We start from the raw sequence: 18,765 nt of genomic DNA, 5'->3' as shown, positions 1-18,765 counted from the left end.
CTTCACCATTCAACTTGAACAGGGTGTACTGCAGTTAAAATTAGAGGAAAAGAAGCATTCAAATACGTGAACCGAGGTATGTATGCATCCACTCAGCAGTTTTTAGATGAACGTAACGTACGACACATTCCGTCATCAAAAATGTATATTTGTCTTCCATCAGTACTGCAGTAAATGTGAAAATTGAACAGCTGTCCAAAAAATGTACATGAAAACCGTTGGTGTCCCAGATCATTCCTTCAGAGCCACATTTACTTTCATCTTCTGCTGGTGTCCAATGAGTCTTTCCTCTCTGAGGCCGTTAGGCCGCCATCCAGATGGTGAAGGAGATGAGGAAGGTTAATAAAACAGCCAGTGGTGTCACAGAGCCCAAATACAGCATGGTTCCCAGACCGCACAGGGCCGCCAAACAGGTGCTCGTCTTACTGCACACAATCCTCCGGACCGTCGTGCAGAACTGCAAGAAAGGAATAATTAAAGAGGGAACAAAAAAACAGGATTGCACTCAAAGGAGCACAAATTAACACTAGATGGTGCTGTTCAGTGTGATTAATCCAGTGTAAAAGTCTTGATGTGTGACTAAATGTCACTGAAGGATTGTGAAATGCACTCAACACACGACTGTTAGTAAAGGTTCATAAGTACATTTAGATTAACCCCAAATTGTCCAGTAAGCGGTTATCACTAAATCCATGGACACAGCTGAGGGTATTTGCAACATCGGCATGTGCAAAGAACCTTCAACCTTTGGCTTTTACATGCAGCTTTCTCCGAGATTACCGAAAACAAACCAGCCTCTATAGAGGAATGTGATCATTTGCAGAAAGCAGCTTGTAAAGCACTAATTAATTTGGATTAAACGAGAGAGTCACAGGAGCCGAAGAAGAGAGAGAGATCTGGGAATGCATGAAAACTACTTTTCCATCCTTGTTAGGAAGAACAAATCATTCTTTCACTCTTGCAGTCTGAGCACTGTGGATCACTACCAGAACTGTAGGTGGCGCTGTGCTTTTTTCTGCTTTGCACGTCATTTGCACACATTACCTACATGAGCTGCAGTTATTTTACATTTAAAACCCTTTATAACCAAACAGATGAATGGATTTCTTAACTTTGATCTTGACACGAAGGTTGTTTCTTGTTGCACAATACTAAAAATTAAGCATCTGCTCTGTGAGCCCATTTATCGCCCTACTTTGCACTCATTTGTTGCATATATAATGGTAAGAATGTTTGTGTGGTCAAATTTAAACACTGGATGCGGTGTGACTTTGCAGAGTCTAGACTCTTCCAACGCCCCACAATGAGAATCAAGGAGGAGACGCACACAAAAGCTTAAAAGCCAAGAATAATAATGACATAACCGTTTATCTAATCGATAGTACATCCATTGTCACAGCCCTTTCAAGACACATCATAAATATTGTGGATGACAAAATACAACTTTTTTTTGCGTCTGATACAATACTTAATCTGGAACCTTCCGTATATGCCAATACCAGAACAAATCCAATATGTTTTTTGGTATCTTTAAACAATTATTCAAACAAAAGATCAACTTGTACTGTGAAACAAATATTTTACTCTCATAGGGGGTATAACAATTTTCTGGGCCCGGTGTCGCAGACCAAATGGTTCGCCCCAAAAATCGATCCACCTTTTGCATCTGTACATGCGTCATTTCGGACCACAGCAGCACGTCTGAGACGGAGTCTCTTCACTCAAAACAATCAAATGGATTAATGCGATTATTAACCATCAGATGATAAAGGAAAACCTCTTAAATCATTCGAAAGTCAGTTTTAAGCAGAAACTCTGAGAAATTCTGTGATGCTTTGAAATGACCGTTGCGCAGTGACGCATCAGCTTGCAGCTCATTTAGCCGCGGTGCTGTGATTGCTTCATCTGTCTTTTATGATGAAATGATGCTGAATTTATGTGGAAATGATTGTTGTACAAAAGCTTTAGTTATCTGTTGCTGAGATAGATGATGACTGGAGTGCAGTTTTAAGCAGAAACAAGCTTTTAATCCGTGAACCGCGGCTAATGACGCATGCGCAAATGCACAAGGCCACCGATTTTTAGGGGGGACCGTTCAGTCAGCGACACTTGCAGACTAATCTTGTTTAGTCACATAAACTCACTTAGTTGACTAATTTTTTGACGTTAGTCATTGTACAGAGCGTTTAGTGAGTTAAAGTTTTGCGTTACCTGGCTACAGTTTTTAGCCTGATACAGAGAAGCCAATCATATTTTAGCTGAGAAAACTTCTGTGTCTTACTTTAAAAAAAGAGCCAAGTTTATTGTTTCGGCACTCTACCAAAACAGTTTTCTTCAGGATTAATAAAGTTCTTTTTATTCTTATTATTCTTAAAAATGGCACCTGTGGGACCTGTCAGCAGGTTATCAGTGACACCATCTGACACCATCCACATCTCCAAGTCGACTGATGTTAGTTCTGCAGTTATGAGCGGACAGCAATAGGTAGACATATAGAGACGGACACAGCCACAATGAGTTACCGTAACAACACTGCATGCCCATATAAGGCACACATATGAAACCGTTTTTATACTAACTGAAAACAACAAAATAGGAGCATTATTCCTGACCAGTGCACCAAAGAAAAAAAAAACACGCCAGGAAAACAAAACAAACAACCCTTCAAATCTCTTTTGTTGTGTGGGCCGCTGAAGAGGAGGTACTGCTGGCCCACCACCACAAGATGGCGCCCTGCTTGAAGTGCGGGCTTCAAGCACGAGAGGGCGTCGGAGCAACCAGGAGTGACAGCTGTCACTCATCATCCGTACCAGCTGTCACTCATCCACTACTCATCACCACCACCATAAAGGCCGGACTGCAACTCCACCTCCCCGCCGAGAAATCAGCTACCATTCAGGTAATTTCTCTGCTGACTGACACTTTGTGTGTATAACCTGAACTTCTGTTGCAGCCGTTTTCCTGGAGTGTTGCCTTGTCTGAGGAGTTGGCGTTTGGTGTGACAGCGACGGCTTCGCCTCACACTCCAAACCAGATAAGTGGTTAACCAGGAGCTGCACGAGTGTGTGATTGGAGGTGGAGGTTCTCCCTCCTTTACTAAACACTGACTGTGGGATTACTGAGTGTGCGAACTCACACTCATCAGGACTGTCTCTGTTCTCTGCCAGCAGTACCGGGTCTGACTGCTGAAGACAGCGGCCACCTGGGGCGCAGGGCTTGGCGGCTCCGGTGTTCTTCAGCTCCGTTGGTGGTGGAAGCTGTGTGGGGATCCAGCTCTTCTCTCGCCAGGCGTCTTCTATCGTCGAGCCTGCCCACACTTCACCTGGTGTATGATTGACAGTCCACCATGTTGTTATTGTCTGTACGTTGTTGTGCGATTCACAACATTAAATTGTTACTTTTGGCTTATCCATTGTCCGTTCATTAACGCCCCCTGTTGTGGGTCCGTGTCACGTCACTTTCACAACAGGATTTCTCGGCCAGAGTCATGGATCCTGAGGGGCGTCAACCATCGCTTGAACAGCCAATGGAAGAGCGAGGTGCACAGGCGCCAGCAGGAGGCGTGTTGGGTGAGCTGCAGCACATCTTAACCGCCTTTACCGCTCGGTTGGACTTAGTTACCGAGCAGAGCAGTGTTCTCAATCGCAGGATAGAGGCTCTCACCGCCCAGGTAGAAGCGCGTGCTCAGGGCGCTGCTGCAGCACCTCCTCCTGCTGACCGTGTGCCAGAAACAGACATTCCGCTGGTCATTCAACGAACCCCCCCACCGTCCCCTGAAGCATACATAAGCCCTCCGGAGCCGTACGGAGGCTGTGTGGAGACGTGCGCGGACTTCTTGATGCAGTGCTCGCTCGTCTTTTCACAGCATCCCGTCATGTACGCGTCAGACGCCAGCCGGGTGGCTTACGTTATAAATTTGCTTCAAGGAGAGGCACGCGCCTGGGCTACGGCGCTTTGGGAGCAGAATTCACGGCTCCTAACGGTTTATACTGAGTTTGTGAGGGAGTTCCGACAGGTGTTCAACCACCCTCATAGAGGCGAGACCGCTTCAAGTGTGCTGCTGTCGATACGGCAGGGGCGTCGGAGCGCAGCGAAGTATGCAGTCGACTTCCGCATCGCGGCAGCGCGAGCCGGCTGGAATGCTGTTGCGCTCCGCGCCGCCTTTGTAAACGGACTGTCTCTGGTCCTTAAGGAGCACCTGGTGGCGAAGGACGAGCCACGGGATTTAGATGGGCTTATCGACCTGGTTATACGGTTAGACAACCGATTAACGGAACACCGACGGCAGCGAGATGAGAGGCGTGGTCAAGTACACGCCGTCCCTCTTCCTCCCGGGTCTGAAAGGGAGCCGACTTCCCCACGCTCCACTGCCAGGGCTCTCCACGTGACAACAGCTCCCCCTGCTGATGTTGCTATGGAAACGAGCAGGGCCAAAAAACGATCAGATCAGAGACAAAGGAGGCTGATCCGTGGAGAGTGTTTTCTCTGCAGCTCTACCGAGCACATACAGACAGAATGCCCCAAATGGTCAAAACAGCAGCACTCGTCCTTAGAGACTGGGCTAAGGGTGGGTCACAACACCCACGTGGGGAAACCCCGACGATCTGCACGAATCCCAGTCACGATCCTGAGTGGGGATCTAACCCTTCACGCCCCAGCACTGGTGGACACGGGGTCGGAGGGGAATCTGCTGGATAGCAGATGGGCAAAGGAGGTTGGGCTCCCTCTGGTGGCCTTACTGCCACCATTGTCGGTGCGGGCACTAGATGGCACCCTTCTTCCACTAATCACACACCAGACTCAGCCAGTGACATTGGTGGTGTCTGGGAATCACAGGGAGGAGATTGTGTTTTATGTAACACCTTCTACCTCCCGAGTGATTTTGGGTTTTCCATGGGTGTTAAAACACAATCCCCGGATAGATTGGCCGTCTGGGGTTGCGGTTTAGTGGAGCGAAACCTGCCACCGGGAGTGTTTAGGATCCTTGGTTCCACCCGGTGTGACAGCTAAGGAGGAGGTTTTAGTCCCCCCCAATCTGACGGCAGTGCCAGCCGAGTACCATGACCTTGCTGACGTCTTCAGCAAGGATCTGGCACTCACGCTGCCCCCGCATCGTCCGTACGATTGTGCCATTGATTTGATACCGGGCGCTGAGTACCCGTCCAGCAAGCTGTACAACCTCTCACGTCCGGAACGCGAATCAATGGAGACCTACATCCGGGACTCGTTAGCTGCCGGGTTGATCCGGAACTCCACCTCCCCGATGGGTGCTGGTTTCTTTTTTGTGGGCAAGAAGGACGGCGGACTCCGTCCATGCATTGATTACAGAGGGCTGAACGAGATCACGGTTCGCAACCGATACCCGTTACCTCTGTTGGATTCAGTGTTCACACCCCTGCATGGAGCCCAAATTTTCACGAAATTGGATCTTAGGAATGCTTATCACTTGGTTCGGATCCGGGAGGGAGACGAGTGGAAGACGGCATTTAACACCCCGTTAGGTCACTTTGAGTACCTGGTCATGCCGTTCGGCCTCACCAATGCGCCCGCGACGTTCCAAGCGTTGGTTAATGACGTCTTGCGGGACTTCCTGCATCGGTTTGTCTTCGTATATCTAGACGATATACTCATCTTTTCTCCGGATCCTGAGACCCATGTCAAGCATGTACGTCAGGTCCTGCAGCGGTTGTTGGAGAACCGGCTGTTTGTGAAGGGCGAGAAGTGTGAGTTCCACCGCACTTCTTTGTCCTTCTTGGGGTTCATCATCTCCTCCAACTCCGTCGCCCCTGATCCAGCCAAGGTTGCGGCGGTGAGAGATTGGCCCCAACCAACGAACCGTAGGAAACTACAACAGTTCCTCGGTTTTGCAAATTTCTACCGGAGGTTCATCAAGGGCTACAGTCAGGTAGTTAGCCCCCTGACAGCCCTGACCTCCACAAAAGTCCCCTTCACCTGGTCGGATCGGTGCGAAGCCGCGTTTAGGGAGTTGAAACGCCGGTTCTCAACTGCACTGGTTCTGGTGCAGCCAGATCCCAAGCGCCAGTTTGTTGTTGAAGTGGATGCCTCTGACTCAGGGATAGGAGCCGTGCTATCCCAGAGCGGGGAGTCCGACAAGGTTCTCCATCCATGTGCCTACTTTTCCCGCAGGTTGACCCCAGCTGAACGGAACTATGACGTCGGCAATCGGGAACGTCTTGCGGTGAAGGAGGCTCTTGAGGAGTGGAGACACCTGTTGGAGGGAGCATTGGTACCATTTACGGTTTTCACGGACCATCGGAACCTGGAGTACATCCGGACCGCGAAGTGTCTGAACCCCAGGCAAGCCCGCTGGTCGCTGTTCTTTGGGCGTTTTGACTTCCGGATCACCTACCACCCCGGGACAAAGAACCAATGATCTGATGCCCTGTCCCGGGTGCACGAAGAGGAGGTCAAGACCGAGCTGTCAGACCCCCCTGAAACCATCATCCCCGAGTCCACTGTCGTGGCCGCCCTTACCTGGGACGTGGAGAAGACCGTCCGGGAGGCCCTGACACGGAGCCCGGACCCGGGGACCGGTCCGAAGAACAAACTGTACGTCCCACCAGAGGCCAGGGCTGCGGTCCTTGACTTCTGTCACGGTTCCAAGCTCTCCTGTCACCCAGGGGTGCGAAGGACCGTGGCAGTGGTCCGGCAGCGCTTCTGGTGGGCGTCTATGGAAGCCGACGTCCGGGAGTATGTCCAGGCCTGCACCACCTGTGCCAGGGGCAAAGCCGACCACCACAAGGCCCAAGGCCTCCTCCAGCCTCTGCCTGTGCCTCATCGCCCCTGTATCGGCCTGGACTTTGTCACGGGCCTCCCGCCGTCCCAGGGAAACACCACCATCTTAACGATAGTGGACCGGTTCTCCAAGGCGGCCCACTTCGTGGCCCTCCCGAAGCTCCCGACGGCCCAGGAGACTGCAGACCTCCTGGTCCACCACGTCGTGCGTCTGCATGGGATTCCATCAGGCATTGTCTCGGATCGTGGTCCTCAGTTCTCCTCCCAGGTCTGGCGGAGTTTCTGTAGGGAACTGGGGGCCACCGTCAGTCTCTCGTCTGGGTACCACCCCCAGACGAACGGGCAGGCAGAGCGGACTAACCAGGAACTGGAGCAGGCCCTCCGTTGTGTGACCTCCGCGCACCCGACGGCCTGGAGTGATCATCTGGCCTGGATCGAGTACGCTCATAACAGCCAAGTCTCGTCTGCCACCGGCCTCTCCCCATTTGAAGTGTGTTTGGGGTACCAGCCCACATTGTTCCCGCTAGTGGAGGGAGAGGTCGGGGTGCCCTCAGTCCAGGCCCATCTGAGAAGGTGCCGTCGGGTGTGGCGTACTGCCTGCTCTGCCCTGCTCAAAGCCCGGACGAGGGCCAAGAACCATGCAGACCGCCGGCGTGCCCCGGCCCCTGCGTATCAGCCTGGGCAGGAGGTTTGGCTTTCCACAAAGGACATTCCCCTGCAAGTGGAATCCCAAAAGTTGAAGGACAGATACATTGGACCTTCCCCATCCTCAAAGTCCTCAGTCCAGCCAGATTGTTTAATAAAATCTTGGAAAGTGAGAGCATGCCTTAGGAGTGGAGACGAAGTGTGCTGGTTCCTATTTTCAAGAACAAGGGTGATGTGCAGAACTGCAGTAACTACAGAGGCATAAAGCTGATCAGCCACAGCATGAAGTTATGGGAAAGAGTAGTAGAAGCTAGGCTTAGAAAACAGGTGAAGATCTGTGAGCAGCAATATGGTTTCATGCCGAGAAAGAGCACTACAGATGCAATGTTTGCTCTGAGAATACTGTTGGAAAAGTACAGAGAAGGACAGAAAGAGTTACATTGTGTGTTTGTGGACTTAGAAAAAGCTTATGACAGGGTGCCAAGAGAAGAGTTGTGGTATTGTATGAGGAAGTCTGGAGTGGCAGAGAAGTATGTTAGGGTAGTGCAGGACATGTACAAGAATAGTGTGACAGCGGTGAGATGCGCAGTCGGAATGACAGACTCATTCAAGGTGGAGGTGGGATTACAACAAGGATCAGCTCTGAGTCCTTTCTTGTTTGCAGTGGTGATGGACAGGTTGACGGATGAGATCAGACAGGAGTCCCCATGGACTATGATGTTTGCAGATGACATTTTGATCTGTAGTGAGAGTAGAGAGCAAGTTGAGTCTAGTCTGGAGAAGTGGAGATATGCTTTGGAGAGAAGGGGAATGAAAGTCAGTAGAAGCAAGACTGAGTACATGTGTGTGAATGAGAGGGAGCCCAATGGAATAGTGCAGTTACAAGGAGTAGAAGTGGTGAAAGTAGATGAGTTTAAATATTTGGGGTCAACTGTTCAAAGTAATGGAGAGTGTGGTAGAGAGGTGAAGAAGAGAGTGCAGGCAGGGTGGAGTGGGTGGAGAAAGGTGGCAGGAGTGATATGTGACCGAAGAATATCAGCAAGGGTGAAGGGGAAAGTTTACAAAACAGTAGTGAGACCAGCTATGTTGTATGGTTTAGAGACAGTGGCACTAACAAAAAGACAGGAGGCAGAGCTGGAGGTGGCAGAGCTGAAGATGTTGAGATTCTCTTTGGGAGTGACAAGAATGGACAAGATTAGGAACGAACATATCAGAGGGACAGCTCAGGTGGGACGGTTTGGAGACAAAGTCAGAGAGGCGAGATTGAGATGGTTTGGACATGTGCAGAGGAGGGACCCAGGGTATATAGGGAGAAGGATGCTGAGGATGGAGCCACCAGGCAGGAGGAGAAGAGGGAGACCAAAGAGGAGGTTCGTGGATGTGCTGAGAGAGGACATGCAGGTGGTTGGTGTGACAGAGGAAGATACAGAGGACAGGGTGAGATGGAAACGATTGATCTGCTGTGGCGACCCCTAACGGGAACAGCCGAAAGACAAAGAAGAAGAAGGTTGGCTTGAGGCTCTCACCACACTGGTCAAAACAATGTTAAGTTTGCAAGGTAAAATCAACATGTGATACTGGTCGGTGGTGGTACAACAGATAAATGTACTTATTTGAACTTTATGTTTGGGTCACAGATTATACTGTGTTAATGGTTCAGAACTGAAAAGTTATGCTAAGCTAACAATAGCTCGCTTCTTCTGTGCTCCGCTGTCTGCTCCTGTATGTGGTTCTGGGTGCTGCCCCCAGTGATGAACCAAAGACGAACAGAAGCAGTGCCAGTGTGCTTTAGCACAACAGCAAAAACCTGAAGAAGATCCTTGAATTCGATAAAGTGGGAATTTGAAGGTAAACAGTGCCACTTATTCCATTTTATCATAGACAATGAATAGCTACATGAAATAGATAATTATGTCTGACTGCATCATCTCGCAAAGAATTGCATCAAATTGTTCCGTATTGTATAATTTTATAAAAGTTCAGATGTGCAATAGAAGACTCACAACAGATCGGAACTATGAGTGTTTATACACTGACCTGATTTTCCAGCTGCATTTTTATTTTTGGCCTCATTTTTCTTTAAAACTCAAGAGATTTAGCTTTTTTTTCATTGCTAATGAAAAGTAAGAGTTGTAGAAATTGCTGTAATATCGTTCTGTATTGTATGTTTTAATGCCGGAAAGACAGGGTGTGTCTGAATACAAAGCTCAGCCTTTATCTCCAGATACATATTGAGTTAACACACAGGACGTCAGAAATTCTACCTGGTACGTCTGGTAGCTGACAGCCACACCGTATCTGCAGAACATGACGTAGTGTTCACAGTTGTACCACAGTAAACTGTACGTGAAGGAGCCCAAGAGTTTCTCAGCCCTTCGTCCCACTTCGTCCCCGTCCAGCGGTGGCTGGCTGCACACCTGGTCTGTGTGGTTAACCAGAATCTCCGAGCCGTAAGCGAAATCTGCCACGGAATCCACTCTGACGCTGGCGACCTTAGCGATGACCCCTAGAATCAGCCGCGTATTTGTTACCATCTTGGCAATGGCAGATTTACTTTTGGAAATCGCGGGTAGAATATCCGGAATAAAATGAGCAACTCGATTGTCACCCAGGTAAATGCCAAAATGGGTGAATAATGTCCTGGGGACTTCTAAGAGATCGCCACGCTTGTATTGAGAGAGGTCATATTTACAATCATCCTCATTTTTGGAGGCTGCAAAGAAAAGATTGACGAGTTGATAAAGAAACATGATGCTGATGTGCAACAAATTCTCGGACACGTTGGTTTTATGTGGGAATTGGGAGGGACTAATGTGGTTATAATGAGATTAAATCTTGGGCAACGATTCAGAAAGATTTTGGCAGAACAAAAGAGCTTTTACAAATCACGTTATTGTGCAGGCAGCTTGCTTTTTAAACTCTTTCTGCTCTATGTAATCCAAAGATAATTAAGAACCCTGAGCTAATTAAATCCTCACGTAAAAGGTCAAATATTTTGCTGTCATGTACAAACAATCAGCCTTTGTTATATGATTATGCATCACTTTACATTTTTATAAATATTTAAAAATGGATTTAAAAAAGCTGTCTTATAATTGTAATTAAAATCCATGCAAGACAAGGGAAATGTTGCACAACATATTATAAAATTAAAAGGTCATAGAATTGCTATGATCAAAAACTGAGAATATGCAACAGGATAAAAAGATTTGGGTTAAAAAAATCTTCAAAAATCCACAAGTCTATGTCTACTTAATTAAAATAAATAAAAATTCTTTGGTATATCGATGATATAAGTCTTTGGGATTTCTGTGGACAGCTGTTTTTTTTTTCTGGACATTATTCACAACTGTAGGTTGTGCTTGTCAAGAGAAATTGCTGTCCTGTTGTCCATCCTTTTTTTTTTTTCTTTTTTTTTTTACTGTATTTTGGGTTTCAAGTAGGAATTTTTCAGAAGCCCTGAAATGCTCACATTGTCCCCTAGATGGTGACAAAAGCTGCTCAAATGTGTGGCAAGGTCTTGACTGCTTATTACTTTTAAGCCTGATTTATGCTTCTCCGTCTCCGCAGTGATGCAGTGCTCTGTGTTGCTACGTACCCTCTGTAAGGCCCTCTCCATAGCCTGACCTGCACCTCTCAAAAATTTAAACTATATGTCGAAACGATGGAGGCCTCAAGGGCTGTGATTGGTCACTTTTCCAGTTTCACTCCTTCCTCTCTGATTAGATTTCAAAGTTTTTGCAGTGCGCATGCCGATTACGTTTAGTTCATGGCAGAAAAGTCCACAAATACGGCCAACTTTACAATATGGAGTCAAAAAACTACAAAGATGCTCAAATGACCCGCAATTCGTGAAGCTCATTGAGGGACAAGTTGGTCCAGAAAAGCGGTAAACTGTATTATGACACCTGCCAACGCAATGGAGAACTTAAACATCGACGTCGTTGTGTGGCCATGGCGTTACAGAGTTGTAAAAGCATAAATCAGGCTTTAGAAGTCAACTTTTGGTGAAAATAACATGACTAAACAATAGAAATGAAAACTATTTTAAAATAATAATAAAAATAAAAAATAAAACTTTTTTAAAAATAAGATATTTAGATGTACCTTAGTATATACTAGTAGAGTTCCACCTTATATTTGGAATGTATAACAGAAGATATACCTTACTGAATTTTCATGGGCTTACAGACAAAAATCAACTTATAGTTGTGTCCGTTGCCCTAATGGGCAGTTTGCTTATCTTACCTTTGACACATTTGAGTCCTGATGAACCATGATAAACAGAACACTGTTCATACTTGGTGCTAACACGGTTGATGATAACCAAACATTTGGCATTTTTAACACGATCAAAGTTGCTCAACAACTACAGTTGAAGTTAGCATCAACAACAACTAGGATGGATGTAAACACAAACTTTGATTCATGCTAATGTTTAGCATCACCTGCAGTTACTGTAACTGCATACGCTACTGCTAATGTGTGACCACATATGTGAATGCTTTTTAAACAAATGCTTCAATAGCCAAATGCAACATGTCAACACTACGGTGTCCGGTATGAATAGTGACATGCTTCACATCTGGAAATCCAGTAATTACCATTAAACTTTTATCATTAAGATAAATTTAGGCTTGAAGGGCCTTTTTTAACATCTGTGTGGATCACATAAGTCCATATGTGGACTCCTGCTTGCTGTGACCTGCACACTGAGCCAGTCTGCTGTAGATATACAACCCCTGGCAAAAATGATGGAATCACCAGCCTCAGAGGATGTTCATTCAGTTGTTTAATTTTGTAGAAAAAAAGCAGATCACAGACATGACACAAAACTAAAGTCATTTCAAATGGCAACTTTCTGTCTTTAAGAAACACTATAAGAAATCAAGAAAAAAAGATTGTGGCAGTCAGTAAGGGTTACTTTTTTAGACCAAGCAGAGGAAAAAAAATGGAATCACTCAATTCTGAGGAAAAAATTATGGAATCACCCTGTAAATTTTCATCCCCCAAATTAACACCTGCATCATATCAGATCTGCTCATTGACATTGACCCTATGTGTCTTTTTGCAAGGAATGTTTTTGCAGTTTTTGCTCTATGGCAAGATGCATTATCATCTTGAAAAATGATTTCATCATCCCCAAACATCCTTTCAATTGTCCAAAATATCAACATAAACTTGTGCATTTATTGATGATGTAATGACAGCCATCTCCCCAGTGCCTTTACCTGACATGCAGCCCCATATCATCAATGACTGTGGAAATTTACATGTTCTCTTCAGGCAGTCATCTTTATAAATCTCATTGGAAAGGCACCAAACAAAAGTTCCAGCATCATCACCTTGCCCAATGCAGATTCATCACTGAATATGACTTTCATCCAGTCATCCACAGTCCACAATTGCTTTTCCTTAGCCCATTGTAACCTTGTTTTTTTCTGTTTAGGTGTTAATGATGCCTTTCATTTAGCTTTTCTGTATGTAAATCCCATTTCCTTTAGGCGGTTTCTTACAGTTCGGTCACAGACGTTGACTCCAGTTTCCTCCCATTCATTCCTCATTTGTTTTGTTGTACATTTTTCGATTTTTGAGACATATTGCTTTAAGTTTTCTGTCTTGACGCTTTGATGTCTTCCTTGGTCTACCAGTATGTTTGCCTTTAACAACCTTCCCATGTTGTTTGTATTTGGTCCAGAGTTTAGACACAGCTGACTGTGAACAACCAACATCTTTTGCAACATTGCGTGATGATTTACTCTCTTTTAAGAGTTTAATAATCCTCTCCTTTGTTTCAATTGACATCTCTCGTGTTGGAGCCATGATTCATGTCAGTCCACTTGGTGCAACAGCTCTCCAAGGTGTGATCACTCCTTTTTAGATGCAGACTAACGAGCAGATCTGATATGATGCAGGTGATAGTTTTGGGGATGAAAATTTACAGGGTGATTCCATAATTTTTTCCTCAGAATTGAGTGATTCCATATTTTTTTCCTCTGCTTGGTCTAAAAAAGTAACCCTTACTGACTGCCACAATCTTTTTTTCTTGATTTCTTATAGTGTTTCTTAAAGCCAGAAAGTTGCCATTTGAAATGACTTTAGTTTTGTGTCATGTCTGTGATCTGCTTTTTTTCTACAAAATTAAACAACTGAATGAACATCCTCTGAGGCCGGTGATTCCATAATTTTTGCCAGGGGTTGTAGCATTCATCACCATATGTTCAGTCGTGTATAATTACCTGCAACAATGAATCTATTTGTTTTCAGAAGCTTAGAATAAGCCCTACATATCTACATGCGCGCGGGACCCCTAATGGAAGCTGTCATGTTGCACCCTCGTGTTGACACAGTAACCGTAAAGAGACATATTGACTCTGCCTTTTGCATTTTCCAGCACAGCCTGAAGACTGATTAAAAAGAAAAGGACCCAGTGGCTGATCGCCTTTACACTGTCTGCTAGTGCAGGCTAACATGATTGAGAACTCTTATTTTTGAGAAATTGAGGCTCACACATGTCATGACAAGGTAACAGAGCATGAGTCCCCATCACCAAGGAAGCAAAAACATGAAGGGAAACTATCATGACTGGTGATGGCATAATGTAATCTGCAGCCGCACCACTAGATGGCACTAAATCATGCACACTGTAGCTTTAAGGATTTTTTTTATAACGATACATTACTTGTACATTACTGAGTGTAAATGTAACCGATATTCTCTCTAAGGCCCTGTAATTGCACTGCTTTGACAGTAATGTATTGAAAGTTGAAGCTGTCAGTTTTTATTCATATCGAAGTGGCTGCTGCCAATTCAACGTAGGCAGAAATGTTTTGTGGTTCATCACAAAAATACATGCCACACACACTCACATACATATAAAATGTTTATTCAACATTTTCCATATTTACAAGAGCCAAAATGTGTTTAAATTCACAGCATGGTTGTTAAGATATTCTTCAATTAAAATAATACAATAAATTGTTGTTGCATGTCACACCAGAAAACATTTAGAAATCTTAAGTTAAACAACTGAAAATGTGCTTGAAACAAAGCACTTTTATAAGGCAACACACAATGAGTTTCTCAAATAAGAGTTCTGTTCACAGTGTGAAGAGGAGACTCCTTAACCCGCCATCCACAGGGTGAAAGGGATCAGAATTGTGGGTAATGTAGTTGAAGGAGCCATACCAAAGCAAACAATGGAGATGATCCCATGAAGACCTGATGCAATGATGCTCCTCTGGTCTCTGATGATCGATTTCACACACTCGCAGAACTAAAGGCAAGAAACACAATTATTCCACTTATGTTGGGGATCAAATTGTATTTTCAATGGCAGAAAAGACATTTAACTTTTACATGCTAAAACAGCAGGGATTTGACATTAAATCCACATGCTGATTTGCCAGTGTGTCATCTCACTTTTCTTTGGTGTACATGATGTTTACATGCAAATATGATGTTATTGAAACTGCCAAATGTCTAAATAATGTTAGATTTTTTAAATGTATTTGAAATACATGTCATAAATACTAACCTCAGGAATTGCCAAGTACTGCTACCAGAAAAATTCGCCTATTATGGATTCATATTTTATGAATGAGGAATTTTTTGTGCCTTGTCAACACAGGTTGAAAAACGTCTATGAAATGCAAAGAACAAGTTAAAATGATTTAAATCATGAAATTTAGCATAATCACCAAAATCAGAAACCATCAAAGTGAGTAACTGAAATATCTCACTTAAGTGTTTTATTGCTGCTGCTGCTGTTGTTTTTAAAGTTTTGTTCAATAAGCTGATGAGCCTAAAAAAAACTTTCAGGTCTCCAGAAATGACATGTTTGTGTGTCTTGTGTGGGCGTGTCTCACTGAGTGCAAACGACAGTTCAGGGTGAATTTTAGATTTGAACTTGCACCTGAAATATTCACTGTTTTGACATGCTTGAAGAACTAAGGGCAAAAAAAAAAAAGTGGTTTTAATACTTCACAAAGTCACCGTTTTTAAATGCTCCAAACATTAAATGACACAATTGTTTCAGAAAATGAATGAGTGATTCAGAAGGCTGGAAACACTATATTAAAAAAAGATTCATTGTTTGTTGGTTTGTAGTATTATTATTATTATTATTATTATTATTATTATTATTATTATTATATTTTAATACTTAAAACATCATAATTGTGACACTGTGACAACAGTGAGGGTTCTTTGGTTAAGAAAATTAATCGTTTAAAAATGCAAAAACAAACAAACTGTTAAACTTCGGTGTGAATCATTATTTTCGGAACACTTGAAAAGAAACTTTGTTTTGGAAAATAAAATAAGACTGAAACACATGGTTTCAAACTAAAATATTTATTTATTGGTTTATTACCTCCGCAAAGGAGGTTATGTTTTCGGTTTGTTTGTTGGTTGGTTGGTTGGTTGGATTTGTAGCAGGATTACTCAAAAAATCCTCAACAGATTTCAATGAAATTTTTACCAGGGGTTTATTTTGGCCTAACTTAGAAGTCATTAAATGCTGGTAAAGATCCGGAACGTGATCTGGATCCAGTAATTTTTTAAGGATTCTTTATCATTGCAGGATAGGGCCAATTTCAACATTTTTGCATCTAACTTCAGGAAGACGGGTCACAAAGGCTGAAAAAAAAAATAAAGTTACGACACAACAGTAATTTAGCATTTGTTTCTCCTCATTGAATAAACTTATTAGAAAATAAAAAAACTTGTGTAGTTCGTGTAGCTTCTCCTTATAAATACATTTGCTGATGATCTAAGGATTTAACCACTGAATCTGAAACATGACGGTAGATGTGTGAAACGACGTGGAATAAGTCTCTTTGCCAAAGGGTATTCCATGTGACCCCAGTGACCTATGGCCTTGGCGGAGGTTTGAGCTCTCCAAGTGCTTCTAGTTTGTTTATTCATCTCACTGCAACAATGTCTGTACACTCATGACATTTTTATTTTTTAGCGATAATATTGGTATTCCTCAGATTTTTTTTTTTTTTTTTACAGCTTCCTCTTCTTTTGCATTTGTCTTACTTTTAGAGTGTGTGTGTGTGTGTGTGTGTGTGTGTGTGTGTGTGTGTGTGTGTGTGTGTGTGTGTGTGTGTGTGTGTGTGTGTGTGTGTGTGTGTGTGTGTGTGTGTGTAGTTTAAATCTACCTGTTGTGTTTGGCGGCTGCTTGCACGTTCGTATCTGCAGAAAGTCGCAAAGTGCTCGCAGTTGTTCCACAGCAAACTGTACGGGATGGAGCCCAGCAGCTTTTCTGCTCTTTTGGCCACGTCTTCGTTCAGAAGAGCTTGCGTCTTGCTCATTGTGTCCATTTCATTCACGAGTATTTCGGCACCATAAGCGAAATCCTCCACGTTGTCCACGCGCACCGTGGCGCACCTGCACATGCAGCCGAGGATGAGCCTCTTGTTGGTGATGACGGAACCGATCCGCTTCTCGTCGCTCGTCAGCGCTGGCAGGATGTCAGGGATCAGGTGCGCCACTTGATTACCCCCCAGGTAAATGCCGAAGTGCGTGAACAGAGTCCTGCGGACCTCCAGCGCGGTGCGCCCCGCGCCCTGTCGTCCACCGTCCGTTCAGCTGCTGGACTCGAACAGTTTGAAGTTGCACAGGAGAGAAAGTTTCTCCACCAGGAAGGTGAGCAGCTGCAGCATGGTGACACGATCGACACGCTCACGAGCGACACAAGCTTTTTATTCTTCAGATGCGCGAGGAGGAGAGAGAGGAAGTCAGGATTGGCCACGTGTGACCTTGGACACGTGCGCGTTCTGTTTCGTTCTCCTCAGCATCCTCCAATTTATACCCCCCCCCCCCCCACTCCCCCAACTCTCCAAGCATATTATTGTGTTCATGTCCCAGTTTGTCTGTCACAAGTAGAAAAAGTAAACTCCCACGGGCCCTCTTCGGTTTGCTTTATTAATTTCTTGCATTGTACAGCTACGTTTTGACCACGTGCCATTTCTCTGCGTGTGATTCGCCAGACAGGTGCTTCAGTGTGGGGGAGCCAAAGCAAAAGCTGCAGCAGATGTTTGCTTTTTTGATGTGAGGATGGACCAGCTGCCCGTGTGGTTGTCATCCAGGACAAAGGCTATAAAGGCTATTATACCAGTGTCGCGAAGGAGCAAATAAATCAATCAATCAATCAACTTTTTTCTTATATAGCGCCAAATCACAACAAACAGTTGCCCCAAGGCGCTCCATATTGTAAGGCAAGGCCATACAATAATTATAAAAAACCCCAACGGTCAAAACGACCCCCTATGAGCAAGCACTTGGCAACAGTGGGAAGGAAAAACTCCCTTTTAACAGGAAGAAACCTCCAGCAGAACCAGGCTCAGAGAGGGGCAGTCTTCTGCTGAGACTGGTTGGGGCTGAGGGAAAAAACCAGGAAAAAGACATGCCGTGAAGGGGGGCAGAGATCGATCACTAATGATTAAATGCAGAGTGATGCATACGGAGCAAAAAGAGAAAGAAACAGTGCATCATGGGAACCCCCCCACAATCTACGTCTAAAGCAGCATAACCAAGGGATGGTCCAGGGTCACCCGATCCAGCCCTAACTATAAGCCTTAGCGAAAAGGAAAGTTTTAAGCCTAATCTTAAAAGTAGAGAGGGTATCTGTCTCCCTGATCTGAATTGGGAGCTGGTTCCACAGGAGAGGAGCCTGAAAGCTGAAGGCTCTGCCTCCCATTCTACTCTTACAAACCCTAGGAACTACAAGTAAGCCCGCAGTCTGAGAGCGAAGCGCTCTAATGGGGTAATATGGTACTACGAGGTCCCTAAGATAAGATGGGACCTGATTATTCAAAACCTTATAAGTAAGAAGAAGAATTTTAAATTCTATTCTAGAATTAACAGGAAGCCAATGAAGAGAGGCCAACACGGGTGAGATATGCTCTCTCCTGCTAGTCCCCGTCAGTACTCTAGCTGCAGCATTCTGAACCAACTGAAGGCTTTTTAGGGAACTTTTAGGACAACCTGATAATAATGAATTACAATAGTCCAGCCTAGAGGAAATAAATGCATGAATTAGTTTTTCAGCATCACTCTGAGACAAGACCTTTCTGATTTTAGAGATATTGCGTAAATGCAAAAAGGCAGTCCTACATATTTGTTTAATATGCGCTTTGAATGACACATCCTGATCAAAAATGACTCCAAGATTTCTCACAGTATTACTAGAGATCAGGGAAATGCCATCCAGAGTAACGATCTGGTTAGACACCATGCTTCTAAGATTTGTGGGGCCAAGTACAATAACTTCAGTTTTATCTGAGTTTAAAAGCAGGAAATTAGAGGTCATCCATGTCTTTATGTCTGTAAGACAATCCTGCAGTTTAGCTAATT

The 18,765-nt window shown here is 44.6% G+C and overlaps 2 protein-coding genes across 2 annotated transcripts; both read right to left on the bottom strand.

Annotated features, from left to right (window-relative positions):
• Positions 1-195: 195 nt before the first annotated feature.
• On the bottom strand, positions 196-10,151 carry si:dkey-30k22.5 (lecithin retinol acyltransferase family protein). The gene is made up of 2 exons (XM_034188414.1): positions 9,666-10,151; positions 196-457 (listed from the first exon to the last, which is right to left on the bottom strand). Exons 1-2 carry the CDS (start codon positions 10,149-10,151, stop codon positions 302-304), a joined length of 642 nt encoding a protein of 213 aa, XP_034044305.1. The 3' UTR covers positions 196-301.
• Positions 10,152-14,266: 4,115 nt separating this feature from the next.
• lrata (lecithin retinol acyltransferase a) lies at positions 14,267-17,072 on the bottom strand. Its single transcript, XM_034188225.1, is given in 2 exon segments — positions 14,267-14,677; positions 16,569-17,072. Coding segments are annotated over 2 exon segments (657 nt in total). The 3' UTR covers positions 14,267-14,524.
• Between the last annotated feature and the right edge of the window lie 1,693 nt (positions 17,073-18,765).

The sequence above is a fragment of the Thalassophryne amazonica genome, chromosome 15, assembly GCF_902500255.1.
Source record: "Thalassophryne amazonica chromosome 15, fThaAma1.1, whole genome shotgun sequence".
Classification (NCBI taxonomy): domain Eukaryota; kingdom Metazoa; phylum Chordata; class Actinopteri; order Batrachoidiformes; family Batrachoididae; genus Thalassophryne; species Thalassophryne amazonica.
The sequence above is the reverse complement of the archived record's forward strand: the minus strand, read 5'-3'. Positions and strand labels throughout refer to the sequence as shown.

Coding starts and splice junctions, on each gene's coding strand:
- si:dkey-30k22.5 (XM_034188414.1), bottom strand. CDS start 10,151: ATGTTTCTTTATCAACTCGTCAATCTTTTCTTTGCAGCCTCCAAAAAT. Junction 458..9,665: donor TCAGCTACCAGACGTACCAG/GTAGAATTTCTG, acceptor CCTTTCTTGCAG/TTCTGCACGACGGTCCGGAG.